Source organism: Cervus elaphus, chromosome 19 (genome assembly GCF_910594005.1).
Source record: "Cervus elaphus chromosome 19, mCerEla1.1, whole genome shotgun sequence".
NCBI lineage: Eukaryota > Metazoa > Chordata > Mammalia > Artiodactyla > Cervidae > Cervus > Cervus elaphus.
In genome coordinates, this window is record NC_057833.1 from 77,810,851 (window position 1) to 77,827,653 (window position 16,803).

A 16,803-nucleotide genomic window follows, 5' to 3' on the forward strand; every position below is an offset into this window, starting at 1 on the left:
GGCAATTCTAGGCCGGAACAGGGGAAATGCAAAGAAAATTTGGAACATCTTAATGAGCCAAGTGCTCAGAAACTAAGAGGGACACATCAGAAGGACACCAGAGCCAGCTGAAATGGGTTCCCCCTGGCCAAAATTGGAATATCAGAACTGATAGGGATGGGAGTAAATTACAATGTATTGGATAAAAATGAGTCATACCAAACTGTAAAAAAAAAAAAAAAGAAGAAGAAGAAAGAAAAGGAAGAAAGAGACAGCAATGTCTCTTCTTTGCAGAAGAATGTGTGTGCTCATTTGTTCAGTCATGTCCAACTCTTTATGACTCCCTGGATGGTAGCCTGCTAGGCTCCCTGTCCATGGGATTATCCAGGCAAGAATACTGGAGTGGGTTACCGTTTCCTACCACAGGGGATCTTCCCAACCCAGGGATGGGACCCATGTCTCTTATGTCTCCTGCACTGGCAGGCAGATTCTTCATCACTGTGTCACCTGGGAAACCTGTTACAGAAAAATGACAACTAAAAAATATAGAAAAATTGTGGAACCAGAAAATCATTCTTTTACAACCACCAAAGAAATAAGCAATTTGGGCAGTGACTTATCCATGAATGCAAATATTATTAGGTGAAAGACTGTCAAGAAACAGATATTCACACAGTATTTGTAGATTATATATTAATTATAAAAGCTAAAATGTACCTTTACAATAGAGAAATCTGGGAGACATTGCTTCAATCAGATGATCAAACGTATTACCAGTCATCAAGAAAACTGGCATCACATGACCAAATGACAGTACTCATATCTTGGCAAAAATATTTGACCTTCATCAAGTGTGTTGGGAAAACTCAGACAAATCCATATTGAAGGGCTTCTTGCAATAAAGGTCTGGATCCTTCAAAGATGTTTATCAGAAAAGACAAAAAAGGTGGGGGGACCACTGGATATTAAAGGAGACCAAAGAAGATATGACAATGAAAGGTAACACATGGTCTTTAGCTGGATACTGGTTTGGGGGGAGAAACATCTAGAAAGGATGATGGGAGAGATTTGAATATGAACCGAATATTGTGTAATAGTATTGTATCAGTGTTAAAGCTCCTGACTTCCAAGAACATTGGGGTTAATTAGAATGGCCTTGTTCTTAGGATACATATGCTGGGGTATTTAGGGGTAAAGTGTCATAAAACTCCAAGCAAATCTTAAATGGGAAGGAAGGAAGGAAAGAGAGTGAAAAAAAAATTGTAAAAAGAGCAAGGGAAGGATGGACGGAAGACAGGGAGGGGGAAGACAAGGAGGGAGGGAGGGAAAGAAAAACTGAGAGAGAGAAGCAAATGTGAGAAGCTGTTCACATCTGTTGTGTCTAAGTGAAGATACATTGGTACTCCTTGTACTATTCTTGCAAATTTTCTAAAGGTTTTTAATTGTCCAAACTAGTAAGAAAAGCAAGTTAGGTTTGAATTCTAGCTTCCTTTTCATATACAGTCTTAGTAGGAAATAAGCTAAATTCTTTGGAATCTCATAAGCTGAAATAAGTTAACCCTGACTTAAAACCAAAAAACACAGATTTCTGTAATCTTTACCATCAAAAAGACAGATATTCACAGAAGCAGGTCAAAGCTCTGGCAGTCCCGAGCTCCCATTTCTGTTGGCAACCACCAGTTGGAGCTGGTCCACCTGCTCTGTGTGGACGGGGCATGCTCTCTGATTCCTAACAAGCCCCTACAATCTGCCTCTTACCTGATGCGTGTATTCACCCATGCTTTCATTTTTGTTGTCTGCCTGGTCTCTGGGGATGTCTGAGTTGGAGACAAGGGCCAAACATCAAGAGCATGGGCTTGTGCTGGTACTACATTGGGGATTATTCCCTGCAGTGTAAAGTTCAGGATAGCAAGATCTAAACACCGCTTAGGCTCTACATGGCTTTTTACAGGTTCACAGAGACATCATCTATTGTGCAGTGAATTGTCTCTCCCCAAGCTTCCCAGGTGGCACTAGGGGTATAGGACCCCCCTGCCAATGCAGGAGACACAAGACACCTGGTTTCAGTCCCTGGGTCAGGAAGATCCCCTGGAGGAGGGCATGGCAACCCACTACAGTATTTTCACCCGGAGAATCCCATGGACAGAGAAGAGAGCTACAGTTCAAAGGGTTGCAAAGAGTTGAAAAGGACTGAAGTGACTTAGCATGCACACATGCAAAATTCATTTGTTAAAGTCCTATCTTCTAGAACCTCAGAATGTGACCTTGTTTGGAAACAGTGTTGTTGAAGATGGATTCTAGTTAAGATGAGGTCATACTGGATAGAGTGGCCCCTGATCCGATATGACTGGTGTCTTTATTTTTTTTAAAAAAAGGAAAGGAGTGGAGTTTGGACCCAGCCACACACACAGGGAGAACATCATGTGAAGACGAAGGCAGAGATCAGTGTGATGCAGTGTCCATAAGCCAAAGGACACCACAGATGGCCAGCAAACCACCAGAGGCTGTGTTACAGGGAAGAGCCAATTGCAGCTCCACTTGGATCTGTTTCTTTAACCTTTGCTTCCTGCTGCTTTTGTTCACTGAAACGACACTGCCCATACAAAGTGGCGTGCCTCAGAAACCCCTGCCCCTCTACCTGACTATTAAACCAAAATGCCCTTGTTCAGGCCCCTGTCCACCTGTGGGTGGCAGGATGAAAGAAATAAACACATCCCTGCCTGAGGATTGCCATTCTAGGAGATATTTGCAATATTAATGGCCTCTTTACTTTGTTTTCTCACCTCCCCCCATCTCTGTTCTAGAAAAGAACCTGGCATCCAGACCCCAGTAAGATGGTTATTTTGAGACATTAGTCTGCCACCTTCTCAGTCAACTGATTTTCTGAATAAAGTCATATTCCTTGCCTCAATATCACATCTCTTGGATTTATTTGGCTGTTGTGCGGTGAGCAGAGTGAGCTTGGATTCAGTAACAGCTGGGGAAGAGGTCTGGAACAGACTGGTCCTCAGAAGAAGCCAACCCTGTCCACACCTTGATCTCAGACGCCCAGCCTCCAGAGCTTTGAGAGAAACCATGCCTGTTGTTTAAGTACCCAGTCTGAGGTTACACAGACCCAGGACACTCACACACCTTCCAGGGCTGCTCACAGGGGGAGGGCAGAGGGGACTGGAGAGCAGAGAGGACAGGTAAGCAGATTCGACACACACTGGCAAGGCCATCTCTGCCATCTACTATAAATACGGACACGTTCCAAACAATGCTCCCCTCTCGTCTCAGCTTTACAACAGGAATATAACAGCATCCACTCATGAGAAAGCTGCGCAGGTTAATCTGGTTAGTATTTGAGAACCACTTAAATGAGTGTCGGACACGACTGAGCGACTGAACTGAACTGAACTGAACGAGTGTATTTAAAGAGGAGGTACATTGTTTTGTATGTGTACATATAGCTGATTCACTTAACTGTACAGCAGAAACTAACACAACATTTTAAATCAGTATACACTGATAAAAATTAAAAAAAAATAATAAAGTGAAACACTGATCTGGAAAAAAATAGTCTTAATAAGTGATATGTAGTGCTGTTTTTTATTTTTATTATTGTTATTATTAATCTTGCTATGGCTGTAACTTTGTTCCAAACTTTGGAAGATCTTAAGTGAAGATGTTTTCATAGCGGGAAGAGTTATGGATCATGGGAGAACTCATCCTGGCTTCGGGATCCCTCGGCACCATCAGCATACGATCTGGAACAGAGTGCAGTCCTTCTCTGGGCCTCATTTCCTTTCACTTTTCTAGAAAGTAGGTGTGAAAGCAAACCTCCAGCCCCCACCTCCGTGCTTTCTGAGCTCAAGCAGGCTCAGAGGGGCCCCATGAAGATGTGTGGCCAGAGTCTGGCATTTGCCAAGGGCCCTATTGATGATGGCATCATCAACACAATGGACATGTACTTGAGCAAACTCCAGGAGATAGTGAAGGACGGGGAAGCCTGGCGTGCTGCCGTCCATGGGGTCACGGGGTTGCAAAGAGTCTGACATGACTTAGTGACTGAACAACAAGGACCCTACAGCAGATTCTCTTTGGATCTAAATTTTAAACTTCTGTCATTTCGTACATTTTTTAACAATGCATAGACCTGGTACTTTCAGACATACTGTGGCTTTGCTGTGTGAAAAAATGATCCCTCCTAATTCCACTAAGATTGGAGGAATCCCTGAGAATATGCACACCCTCCTCAAAAATCAGAAGAATTCCTTTGCTGTTGGCACAGGGGATGGGATCAGACAGGAACAATGGGTGAGAGGTAGAGAAAAGCACTGAATTCAAGAATTTATATCTGAAAACTTAATGCTGTTCTATAAGTAGCTGTCAAGGTTCTCAGTGATTTCCATATGTAAGTAGAAAAGAGAGAAACACTTGAAGAGGGAATTTAAACGTGAAATTACAGGGTCAAGAAGCTGACACAAGTCCTTTGTCTCCATCACCATCCCTTCCTGAGATCAAGGTCACCATACGATTTTCCTGGGCATCGTTGATTAAGAAGCACAGCATATAAAATGTAAAGCATGCAATAATAATTCACTTTGTATGAAGCAAAAAGTCTTCACTTACCCAAGGGAGGCTGAACCACAGTGAGACGGACAGTTACAGACTCACGGACGTCCAGCCCCTTCATCTCAGCCACACAAGTCACAGTGCCGTTCCCCTGCGGCGTCAGAGCAAGGACGCTCTCTACACTTTGAAGGTCCTCAGGCTCCAGGATGGAATAATAGCTCGAATGGCTCACGGGAACCCCTATCTCCCAGGAAAGATCTGGGAGCGGGGTCCAGTTCAGTGCACGGCAAGTTATGTTACAAGGATTATCCTCAATGACTACAAGGCTGCCTCCAGGAATGAGCAACCGCCCCATGACTAAAGGAGAAAAGAGAAATGTTCGAGGGAATGATCATGCCTCTCAGGGCCAGATTTTTCCAAAAATTGTCCTTCAGATCACGTTGCATGAGCACTGTCTTCCCCAGCCCAAACTGACTGTGTCAGTATCCGGAAACCATAAGTCAGGTTTGATCTGTGTATTTAGTTTACACCTGTCACGTTCACAGAAGAAGGGGAGGTGGCTCACCAGAAAATATAGATTCCAGAGAAAATGAATAAATGAAAAATCAGGATCCAGGGACTTGGGAAGCATACTTAATTCAAACACTTGTGTCTCTTTCAACACATAATTTTCTTCTATTAGTTTTGATTGCATTTCCTCTTTCTGTTCTATTCCATTTATCTAGAATCTCTGTTAAATGCATATAGAAACCCTGTGATTCATTCTTCAAGTGGTTATCTATTTATATCTCTGTTTAATTGTATTCTTTCACCAAATTCTTGGAAAATTTTAGGGGTTTGTCTTTCATCTTCACTGATCATTTATTTTGTTGTTAATTATAACAAATCTGTAGTTCTCATCTTTCCATGTTTTTTTCATTTTTTCACTTAAGGGTTTTTTTAATTGTCTTAAAGCAATCTTCTCTGATTGACTGTTATTACCTTTTGAAAATATCCTTATCAAATTTCACAGGTAATAAACAATAAGCATTTTCTTTAAAAAAAAAAATCAGGATCCAGGGAAATATAAATTACATGGGAAAGATGGGATGAATGCACCCACCACTGAGGGCTACAGGATCACTGCACCGGAGTTGCAAACTTGTCCTGGGCTGCCCTAAGAACCAATGCAAAAAGGAAAAGAACCTTTACATTCTTTTCATTGTAGAGAGAACACATCTCAGAGTTTCATGATGGAAGCAAGTCTCTCCTAGCCTTTCTTTGATCAATTAGATTCATTTTTCTTTATTTTGGGAAAACAGATTTTAAAATATTATTTCCTATGATATTGCCTTAAAATATTTTTCTAGGTACAAATTAGATACAAATCTAATCTAATTATAGAAATAACTACCTTAAATCCTGTATCAGAATATATTAGATCAATTATTTTAAAGTTTTTAGTAAAGACTCCCTTGCATATGCCAGGGCTCGCACTGTAAATAAACCATCTGAAAATAGCACTTGTATGTGCTACTATTACTAAAATAACCTGACGAATGGCCCCAGAAAAGACACAGCCATAGTGAATTACATAGACATTGAAACATTCAAATCAAAATTTCCTAAAACTCCCTCTCACATTTTATCATGGAAAAAACACTGGACTAAGAATCAAAGAATCTGTTCTGGATCCTGGCTTTCCCACAAAATTGTCATCACCTTGGGCAGATCACTGAAATTCTCAGGCTCTCTTTTTACTACCTGGTGAGCTTTAACTTAGATCAGTGGTTCCCAAACATTTTGGTTTTAATACCTTTCATACTTTTAAAAACCACTGAGGATGCCAAAAACCTTTGGTCTAGGTGGGGTCTATCTATATTTCCCATATTTGAAATTAGAATTAAATATTTGCTTATTTTCAAACACATATTTTAAAATAACATTAGTAACCCATTACTTTCCAGATGGCTCAGAAGATAAAGAATCTACCTGCAATGCAGAAGGCCCTGGGCTTGATCACTGGGTCAGGAAGATCCCCTGGAGAAGGGAACGGCTAACCACTCTAGTATTCTTGCCTGGAGAATTCCATGGACAGAGGAGCCTAGTGGACTACAGTCCAAGGGATCACAAAGAGTTGGACACAACTGAGCAACTAACACTTTTGCTGGTTAATACAGATTAACATATTTTTATGAAAAATATATTTTTAACCCAAAATAAATTAGTGAGAAAAATGACTTTGTTTTCTATTTATGCAAATCTCTTTAACATCATGTGGCTGCCTTCAATCTGTTGCCATATATTGTTTTCTTTGGAGTACATAAAGAAAATATGAAAATCTAACTTCACACAGATATATGTTTAGAGTGGTAAGGAGGCTTTTCAGATCATCATGGTTATTCTTTAAAACTACACCAACACTTGACAAGTAGTGTTTTCTTAAAGTTTGGTTACATTGTGGAGGGCTTCCCTGGTGGCTCAGACATTAAAGAATCTGCCTGCAATGCAGGAGAGCTGGGTTCAATCCCTGGGTTGGGAAGATCCCCTGGAGAAGGGAATGGCTACCCACTCTAGCATTCTGACCTGGAGAATTCCATGGACAGAGGAACCTGGCTGGCTACAGTCCATGGGGTTGCAAAAAGTCGTACACAACTGAGTGACTTTCACACACACTGTAAACTGGAACCACACAAATAAACTTTCATTCTGTTACATTAGAATTCATTGCTCTAGCTGGCACTTTGAATGGATCTTTTATCCTTGCATGATTTTGTATCATACATCAGTCACTTGGAAAATACCAGTACACTAAATTATGCAGACCTTCCCAGTGTACAGTGGGAAGCTCCCTGTACACTCATGACGATGCGTGAGAAAGGCAATAACATCTTAATATGACTATGGAAACATGTATTCTCATAAACCACTCTGAAAGATCCTGGGAAGACCCTGGGGAGTTTCCAGACTAGACTGAACGGAATCAGCTCTGAAAGCCCTTCTTACTCTGAAATGTTAGATTTCCCATTATTTCTCTCTTGAATAGTGTCTTAGACTAAGTGAAGCACGTTAGCTGTCTCAAGGATTACAGTAAATATAATGAGAGAGGAATGGATTTGTCCCTCTGCAGGCTGCAGGGGTTTGTGCTTATTCTTTTCATTTCATTCATTGTTTCATGATGGAGATGTTTAAGAAGACAGGAACTGGGGAGAAATACTACTGCTTTAGTGATCTTGTACTCCAGTCTTAGTGGCCCTCAAAACACCTGAGGTCTAGATTTCAGTGTGTGATTAATTGGTGGATTGGGCAGTAAATAGACAAACTCAATCTGAAGCATTTTCTTTTTCGGTACGTAGATGTGATCCTCTTCTTCCCACTCACTGGCTTTCGCAAAGGTCATCCAGTAGTGTGAAAAACACTTCTCACAAGGTGATAGGTAGAACATCCACATAGATTTTGGATGACTCAACATGCAGTTATGTGAGCTCTCTTTATTTTTCTTGTGGATACACGGGAAGGGAAAAAAAACAGTCTTCTGAAGTGACCTGAATGAAGTGCCATTCAGACCAATACAACCAGGGTAAATGGATGGAGTTCTGTTTCAATCCGTGGGTTCCTTCCACGCGACCTTAGGGAAGACTGTAACTTCTCTAGATGCTTGTTCTTCCATCTGTGTTAAAAACCAAAGGCTACAGTAACTATCAACATTTTTAAAAAATGCTTGTTTGCAGTATTCAGGCAACTTTATAGATGCATAGCTTCAGGCAAGATGCTATAAAACCACATGGACTTAAGAATCTGATATGCCATAAGCATAGCAACAGTTAAGTCATGCCTTTGACCCTGTTTCCTTGATCCAGAGGTATTTCTCCATTTTGCTTGCTTTCTACAGACCTTCAAAGCACATCTCATATGGCACCTGCTCCCTGGAGCCAACCTAGAATACTTCATGAGTCCCTCATCTCCCTTCACAATTAGAAGCTGACCTTGCCTCCCTCTCATTGCACTGGCCAGCATCTACATTGCACCACTGCTGTTTATGCCCTTGCATTATCCACTTTGTCGTTGTTATTGTTATTGTTCAGTCACTCTGTCGTGTCTGACTCTTTGTGACCCCATGGACTGCAGAACGCCAGGCTTCCCTGTCCTTCACCATCTCCTGGAGCTTGCTCAAACTCATGTCCATTGAGTCAGTGATGCCATCCAACCGTCTCATCCTCTGCCAACCCCCTTCTCCTCCTGCCTTCAATCTTTCCCACCATCAGGGTCTTTTCTAATGAGTCGGCTCTTCGTATCAGGTGGCCAAAATATTGGGGCTTCAGCTTCAGCATCAACTCTTTTTTAAAAATATTTGTTTGGCCGTGTTGGGTCTTAGTTGCTGCACACAGGATCTTTGTTGCTGGATCTTTGTTGCAGCCTCAGGATCTTTCACGCGGCACACAGATTCTGTAGTTGTTGCAGGCAGGCTTAGTTGCTCCATGGCATATGGGATTTTAGTTCCTTAACCAGGGATTGAACCCCAGTCCTCTCCTTCACAAGGTGGATTCTTAACCACTGGACCACCAGGGAAGACCCTATCCACTCTTCTTGAGGACAGGATTGTGGCTTATTGCACTTGCCTTTGAGTCTTCCTTAAATGCCTAATGCAACGGCGTGCTCCTATTGGGAACACAATACATAATAGCAAACGACTACATGGAGATTGTTATGAATCAGGTGCTGTCCTAAAGGCTTTTATATAGACCTACTCTTCTGATCTCACAGCTGCCCTGTGATGAGGAAACTACGGCACAAGGTCACTAAGTAATATGTTCAAGGTCACACAGTTAGCGATAAAGCTGGAATTTGACCTGGTAGCCAGGCTCCCACACCTCTGCTGTTAACCCCCAGGCCTCTCTGGCCCCCAGCTTCATATGCAGTAAATTGAAACAGACAGAGCATGAGAGTCTTCAAACCACCCTCAGTCAGTTTTTCATCTGATCCTCATAGTAAACCTGTGATGTGAGCGGGGGAGCTTTATCCCCACTTTAAAGATAAAGAAATCGAGCCATTTCAGGGGTCGCCAAGGTGGGATGGAAGCAAAACCAGAACTCGTATCTTTGATTCCTTGTCCTATACTCTTTCTTTCATACCACAAATTATTAGAATAACAATTTCATCGTGCAAACTAAGCCAATAATCCAGATAGCCTCACACAATCACTTCTTTAGAGAATATCATTGTACCCTTAATTAAACCACACAAAATCAAAGACACATAAAAATAAAGATAAAACAATTTGGCTAAATTTAAAAATAAGCAAGTTGAAATAGGCAGACCTATATCTCCACCAAACATTATCAAATTTGATTTGTTAGCAGTGCAAATATAGACCAGATCATTGGAAATTTCTCCTAAACTAACAAATAAATACACACAAGAAAATGTTTCAAAGCCACAATGTACTCTGTTAAAAGAGATGCTGCCATAGAAATCAGGAACTCGAAAAGCTCCAATATATCTATAAATATTACATAATTACATTTTCAAGGAATGCAAAATGAGTAAACTTTGATAAAGATATTCTGAATCCTTGTAAAGTATCCTTTTATTTTGTTCACTATGTAGCATAATCTTCAGCACCTCAAAATTACCTTTGATGCCACAACTTCCCTGTAATTAAAATGAATGATAAAAGGAAAAATAAGTTGTCCATTATTATAAATTTTGTTACTGTTTTATTTTCTCTAAAAGACATGGTAAGGTTGAATGAACACATGCCTTTGATTGTAAGAATCACTAAGGGCAGGAAAGAGATTAGGAAAATTCAGCCAGAAAGAGGAAAAAGTTAAAGCATGATTCAAAGCTGATAGATGATGTCCGGCAAAGAAACAAAGCAGGATATGAAAAATTAGGAAAAGGGCAATGATTGCCAACTCTCTCTCTAAGTCAAAGACGAACGACCAGGATATACGTCCAGAAAAGCTGTTCGTACTAAAATTGGTCAGATGGGAAACTGATTTTTAAAAACTGTCTTTCATAGCCTTAATAAGAGAAAATGGAAAATAAAGGAATGGAAAGATGGAAGGGGAGAGGAAGAGAAGCAGGAAGAAAGAAAGTAGAAAGATTGAGGAAGGGAGGAGAGAAATAAACACACAGCAAAACAACAAACACTAGTCAGTTCAGAAAAATTCTAAGCATAATGTCAACCGAAGGCAAGTCCACATGTGGAAGAAGGAAGGCAGGGAAGAAGGGAGAGAGAGAGGGAGGTGGCAAATAAACAGCAAAATATCCATCAGTTCAGAATAATTCCAAGCATAGTACCAACAGAAGACTGAGCCTAGATGTCCCCACATGACATGAACTTCAGAAGGTTCTTTGCAACCTGATGTTTTACCCAGGGGACTCTAAGTGCTCCTCATAAGAGTTGCCTGCATACACACCTTGAACGGAAAGGAAGGCGGCTCCGTCCCGGTCGCTGTTCTGGAGGCTGCATTTGACTTGCCCGGCATCGCTGAGTTGCACGTCATGAATTATCATCTCAGAGATGAAGTTCGCGCCCTCTTGGTAGCTTGCTGAGGTGAAGCGGTCATTGGTGATGATGGACCCATTAGGCGTCATGCTCAGCACCACCGTGCCCCTCAGAGCCCACATGATGAGCTTCCAGCCCTGGGAGATGGTGCAGTTGAAGCGAGCCTCCGAGCCCTTCAGGGCTGTGACGTTCTTGGGACCCTCTATGATTTCGCTGCCAGATCCACAGGCTGAAAGACAACCAGTTTTGCAGGTGGGGAGGGGATGACTCTACAGAGGTCAGCTGTACACTGTGTACTGGTCGGGACCATCCAATGGCTCAGACTCCGTGTCCTGCTGGTCCCAACACCAGGGCTCCCAGTAGATCAGGAGCTGCCAGTGGACAGGAAGCCATGCCCATGCCCTCCTTTCCATACCCCCTTGCCCCCAACTCCACAGTCCATGGAAATCCCAGCAATATTGGGGATGGGGGGGAGCAATGTCCCTCCTCTAAAGGGAACATTCCCTGAAGTATCTGACCCCAGCCTGTCCAGAGAGACACCACTAACCCAGCTCTGTTACTTCAGGTAAGGTCTTCAGCCTCACTACGAAGTGGGAATTTTCCTCCCATTGAAATGGGGAAGACATATGATTTCCACCTCTGAGGAGTTTTCAAGGCTCAAAGAGGGAAGTGCAAGGAAGTGTCTGTTCGCACAGCGAGTGGAGACCCCAGCTTGCCATGATCGTGGTCCACCACACTCCCCCAGCATCCTTAGGACACACCTGTCACTGAGGCAGGTCTCTTCCAAAGATGAGAAGAGACCCATGGCGGGGACACAGAGAGGGAAAATACACAGAAGGATGTTGGAGAGTGGGATCCCTCAATGAGAACACTCGAGGAAGGCATTCACAGCCTCATAGAGTTTCACAGCAGCTAGTGTCAGGTTTAAAGCTCCCGCAGGTGAGCATGTGGTTCCAGAGCATAAGACTATGGACTCTGGAGCAAGTCCCAGCCCCCTGGGCAAGTTCTCACACTTCTCCTTGACCACTCCTCTCACTGTAAACCAGGGCAGGTCACTGGGACTTAAACCCAGAAGGATGCTGCAGGGTCTCCCCAGGTACAGGTCCTCCCCTCCCCCACCCCCTCCTCTTGTTTGTAGTAAAGCTTTAGCCTCCTAGGCCTTGCCCAAGTCCCAAAGAACAGATTTAACCAAAGAAGTGAAAAAACACACACACAAAGGAAAACAGTCAAACAAGACAAAATATTAATAGTTTAGCCATAAAACAAAGTCAAGGACCCTTAGCACCTCCTCCAAGGCTATAGATAATTTGTTGTTGTTATTCGGTCACCAAGTCATGCCTGACTCTTTGCCACCCCATGAACTGCAACACGCCAGGCTTCCCTGTCTTTCACTGTCTTCTAGAGTGTGCTCAAATTCATGTCCATTGAATTGGTGATGCCATCCAACCATCTCATCCTCTGTTGCCCCCTTCTCCTCTTGTCCTTAATCTTTCCCAGCATCAGGGTCTTTTCCAATGAGTAGGCTCTTCACATCAGGTGGCCAGAGTATTGTAACTTCAGCTTCAACAACCGTCCTTCCAATGAATATTCAGGGTTGATTTCCTTTAGGATTGACTGGTTGGATCTCCTTGCAGTCCAAGGGACTCTCAAGAGTCTTCCAGATAATGTTCTGAGCCAAATTCTTGAGTTGTTCTGCAGATTCCAAAACCCGCACCAGGTGAAAGAAGTTAGCTGCTTGCTGCCCACAAGCACAGAGACCGCAGACCACTTGGAACCAAAAGATTGATAATATTGATTCCTGAAATACCACCCTGTTTCTCACCAATCAGAAGAATGTCCATGAGCTGCTCATGTACCCTGCGACCTCCCCGCTTCTCACTGCCTTTGAGCCATCAGGGAGTTTGGGTCTTTTGCGCATTAGCTGCCTGTTTGCCTTGTTCAGCACCTGCAATAAATGCTGTATTTCCCCTCACCACAACCTGGTGTCAGCAGCCTGGCTTGGCTATGTGCTGGGCAAGCAGACCCAAGACTGATTTACAGCACCACAGCAATTGGTCTTAAGAACCAAATGACACAATTCATGTAAAGCCCTTAAGATGACACTTAAGCATTCAGGAAGCAGTCACTATTATGTGACTTGCAAGAAAACCAAGAAAATCATAGAGGAAAGTAAAATTATTTCCATCACACTTTTCACAGCATTGTACGTTTCCCTCACCAGATGCATTCTGACACTGGTTTTAACTGAAATGACAACTCCTAACTGGCCTTCCCCAGGGAGGGGACCGAGACCAGTCTAGCTTACAGGAATTCAGGCAGAATCACTCAACACGGAGTGTGCTCCGCTCCTGAAGACCTCAAGAATCTTTTGGTCATTTAGATTGATTTTCTTAGCACCAGGAAAAGCAAAGTGGTGGCCAGAGTTTTCCTAGACTTTCCCATGTATGTAGCAATAATTCAAAGTAGAACTTGCATAGCAACCAAGAGTCTTTGAGATTTCTCATCTCTTACCTCTTGTGTTTGATTTTTTTTCTTTGTCTTTTTGGATGCACTGGGTCTTCACCGCTGCAAGCAGGGACAGCTCTTCACTGCAGTGCGTTTGCTTCTCGTTGCAGTGGCTTCTCTTGCTACAGAGCACAGACTCTGGGCACACAGGCTTGGTAGTTGTAGCACGTGGACTCAGTAGATACAGCTCTCAGGCTTAGTTGCTCCGAGGCACATGGGATCTTCCTGCACCAGGGATTGAACCCATGTCCCCCTCATTAGGAGGCAGACTCTCAACCACTGGACCACCAAGGAAGCACCCCTCTTATGTTTTAACAGTGAAGAAATCAAGACCAGCAACATCTCGGGACTTGTGAGCACAGAGATGTTTCTGGGACATAAACTCAGTTCTTCCCACTCTGAAGTTTCCCTCTTCCCACTCTTTCCTCTCTGATCTCACTCAGAGTTTATGGCAAACAGACCCCCCTGGCAGCCCACACCCTTGGTTTCTTCCCAGCCGTGCCTGCCACCATCAGTAAAGACTACGTGTCCCTATCACCTTCGGGAACTGTAGGCGCCCCCCTTTCCAATCTTACAAGGTCAAGTTGCAAGGAAGGTTCTACAGGAACCTAATTACTGTATGAAAGATTTCCGGGGAGGAACCTCCCTGCCCACCACTCACTGAAGTACCCAGAATGCCCTGCAGGGGATGTGCCCACCGCAGGGCCAGGTCCATTGGAGAGGATGGGAGACAGGGACCCAGATGCCTGTGAGGTAGAGTCAAGGAGGGGGCCCCCAGGCTTCAAAGAGGCAGAAATAAGAGAAGGTCAAAATTAACTAGACTAATCCCAGATGGGGATAAACATGATCACTATTCTTTGTTTTGCCTCTGGGCATGATAAAGTAAGATCCTAAATAACTCAGAGTGGGTCTTCTCCCTTACCCTTCGGCACATTTCTCTGATCCGAGGATCCCTCTGATATGGGATTTAAAAAAAAAAAGAAAGGAAAAAGTCTGAGGAAGAAAAGTCAGAAATTATTTCCCAGGGAAGCCACAGCTGCTGTGCCAACTTGGGTCTTTCCACGAGTCCTGAATCTCATCTTAGGAAGAAGCACAAAAGAAAAGAAAAGGCCAAATCTACGCTGCAAGGAAAGAAAGACTAGACACATGGTCATACTCCACACTATGGTAACAGCATCCTTCCCCGTTCAGACTCCGGTCCATGCGAGCAGATCGGACACAGCCTGAGGGGCTGGGTGTGGGAGGGCAGGGGGTGAGACCCAGGCTTGCCGAGCCAGCATCTCAGTCCAGGCCACTCCAACAGGATTAAGCAAAGCTTCTGAAACCCTGGTTCCATCACTGCCCAGCACCAGGAAGGTTATTCACTCCAAGACCCTGCTCACTCCAAAACAGTCTTTAAATTCCCTGCGGACTGCAGGTGGAAATAAGAACGCGTGAGGGTCCAGACCTTACTGTGCAGGGAAGCAAGGGCGAGGAAAGGACCTGGGCCAAACGGAGGCTTCCCATTTGAACTTGGCCTTTAAGTTAAACAGATAGCACCGAATCCTAATCACTAGACTCCTCTGACATCATTGCCAGTGATCTTTGCTACCACCACAAACTGACTCCCCTCCCGCTCTGCCCTGTGACTCAGAAGCTCTATTTTTGGTGACGTGAGGCCCTGAATTCTCACTGCTCCCTCACCTGCATCCTATCAGCTGTGGTGTGTGTAACCTGCCCCACACATGACAAACATGAGAAAATTGTCAACAAACACTCCCCATCTCGATGCAAAACCTCACCTTCCCCTTTGCTCTTTCAGTTTGTAGAGCAAAGGACCAAACCACGGGCAGAGCCATGGGACGAATCATCAGTGTCCCTACCTACCTCGGGGGCTGCAGTGACCAGCTCTGGGGGTCACCCAACACCGAGTCCTCCCCTGCAGGAGTTGACCCACTTGTTAGATGCTTGTCACATCTACAGCCTTCAACTCCAAATCCAGGGCTCCAGCCCTGCCCCCCCTCCTGCTCTGCAAATCCCGCTCCACCAAGCATCTCCATGTAAATGACTGGCTGCCCCTCAGGATTGAGAAGTTCCCCTTCCACTCATTGTGTCCTAACTGTGGAGTCCTGCCCCAAGGCCACAGAAGTGGAGCCAGAACCAAGGTCACCTCCAAAACTGATTGAACCCCTTTGTGACCATTGCCCCAAACCCCCTTGATCATCACCAGCCAGCTCCCTGACCCCACGTTAGGCAAAAATACCCACCCAGTGCTCAGCTGTAGTGCCCTACTACTCACCTAACACCAACATTCCAGCAGGAATTTTCTTTGTCTTGAGGCTGTAAAAATTGACTGCTAACCCACAAAAACTGTTGACTCGCCCTCGTCTGTCAGGAGGTCGGCTCACTGTACTCGCGGTGCCCACACTATCTCTGCTCTTGGTTCTTAATAAACTCACTCCCTTCTGAAATGCCCTGTGTCTGGAAACTCTCTTCCAACCCACGCTTGAACTGCCACCCCACTAACATCTGCAAAACTAAAATCACTCACACAGGAACACGTGGGCCAGCTGCCTGGCCCCTTCTAGTCCTCCACGGATAGATCCTGGACATGAGTACTGTTCTTCTACAATGATTTCTTCTCAGCCCCCTAGGGTAGCAGCTGGTGTCTCCCAAGCATTGGGGGGCACAGAGAGTCTGCCCAAACTAAACCCTCTAGTCTTCCACTGACCTCTTCTCCAGCTTCCCTCCTGTACCTGTAGACCCCTAACCTGCTCCCGTCAACGGTTACTTAACATTGGAAATGAATAGAAAAGCAGACAATTAAAAGCAGAAGAAAGGGATTTCCCTGGCAGTCCAGCGGTTAAGACTAGGTCCACCCAATGCAAGGGTCCACCCAATGCAGGGGTTCACCCAATGCAAGGGGCTCAGGTTCGATCCCTGGTCAACTTGACCCCACATGACACAACCAAGACATAGCCAAATAAAAAATAATAATAATGATAAATTAATAGAGAGAAAAAAAAACAGAATGGAGCAAGGTAAATAAAGTGGAGAGGGTAGAAGGGAAGGGCCCTGGTGAGGCAGATCCAAAGGTGAAAATGGACGTCAAAGCATATCAAGGTGGGGGACTTGCCTATTGTTCCAGTGGTTGAGACTTTGCCCTCCAATGCAGGGAGTGTGGGTTTGATCCCTGGTTGGAGAGCTAAGATCCCACATGAAAGAAAGTGTTAGTTGTTCAGTCGTGTCCGACTCTTTGCAACCCCATGGACTGTAGCCCACCAGGATCCTCT

General features: G+C 44.2%; 1 protein-coding gene across 5 annotated transcripts in view; it reads right to left on the bottom strand.

The window, feature by feature from the left end:
- Positions 1–16,803, bottom strand: part of IGSF5 (immunoglobulin superfamily member 5) — a 53,690-nt gene that overhangs the window by 29,387 nt on the left and 7,500 nt on the right. For 4 of the 5 annotated variants that reach the window (XM_043874465.1, XM_043874467.1, XM_043874468.1 and 1 more), the window contains exons 3-4: positions 10,938–11,255; positions 4,594–4,893 (exon numbers count right to left, since the gene is read on the bottom strand). In XM_043874465.1, the coding sequence (XP_043730400.1) occupies positions 4,594–4,893; positions 10,938–11,255 (618 nt within the window). The remainder of the gene's footprint in view (positions 1–4,593; positions 4,894–10,937; positions 11,256–16,803) is intronic. The other variant, XM_043874470.1, reaches the window with a different exon arrangement.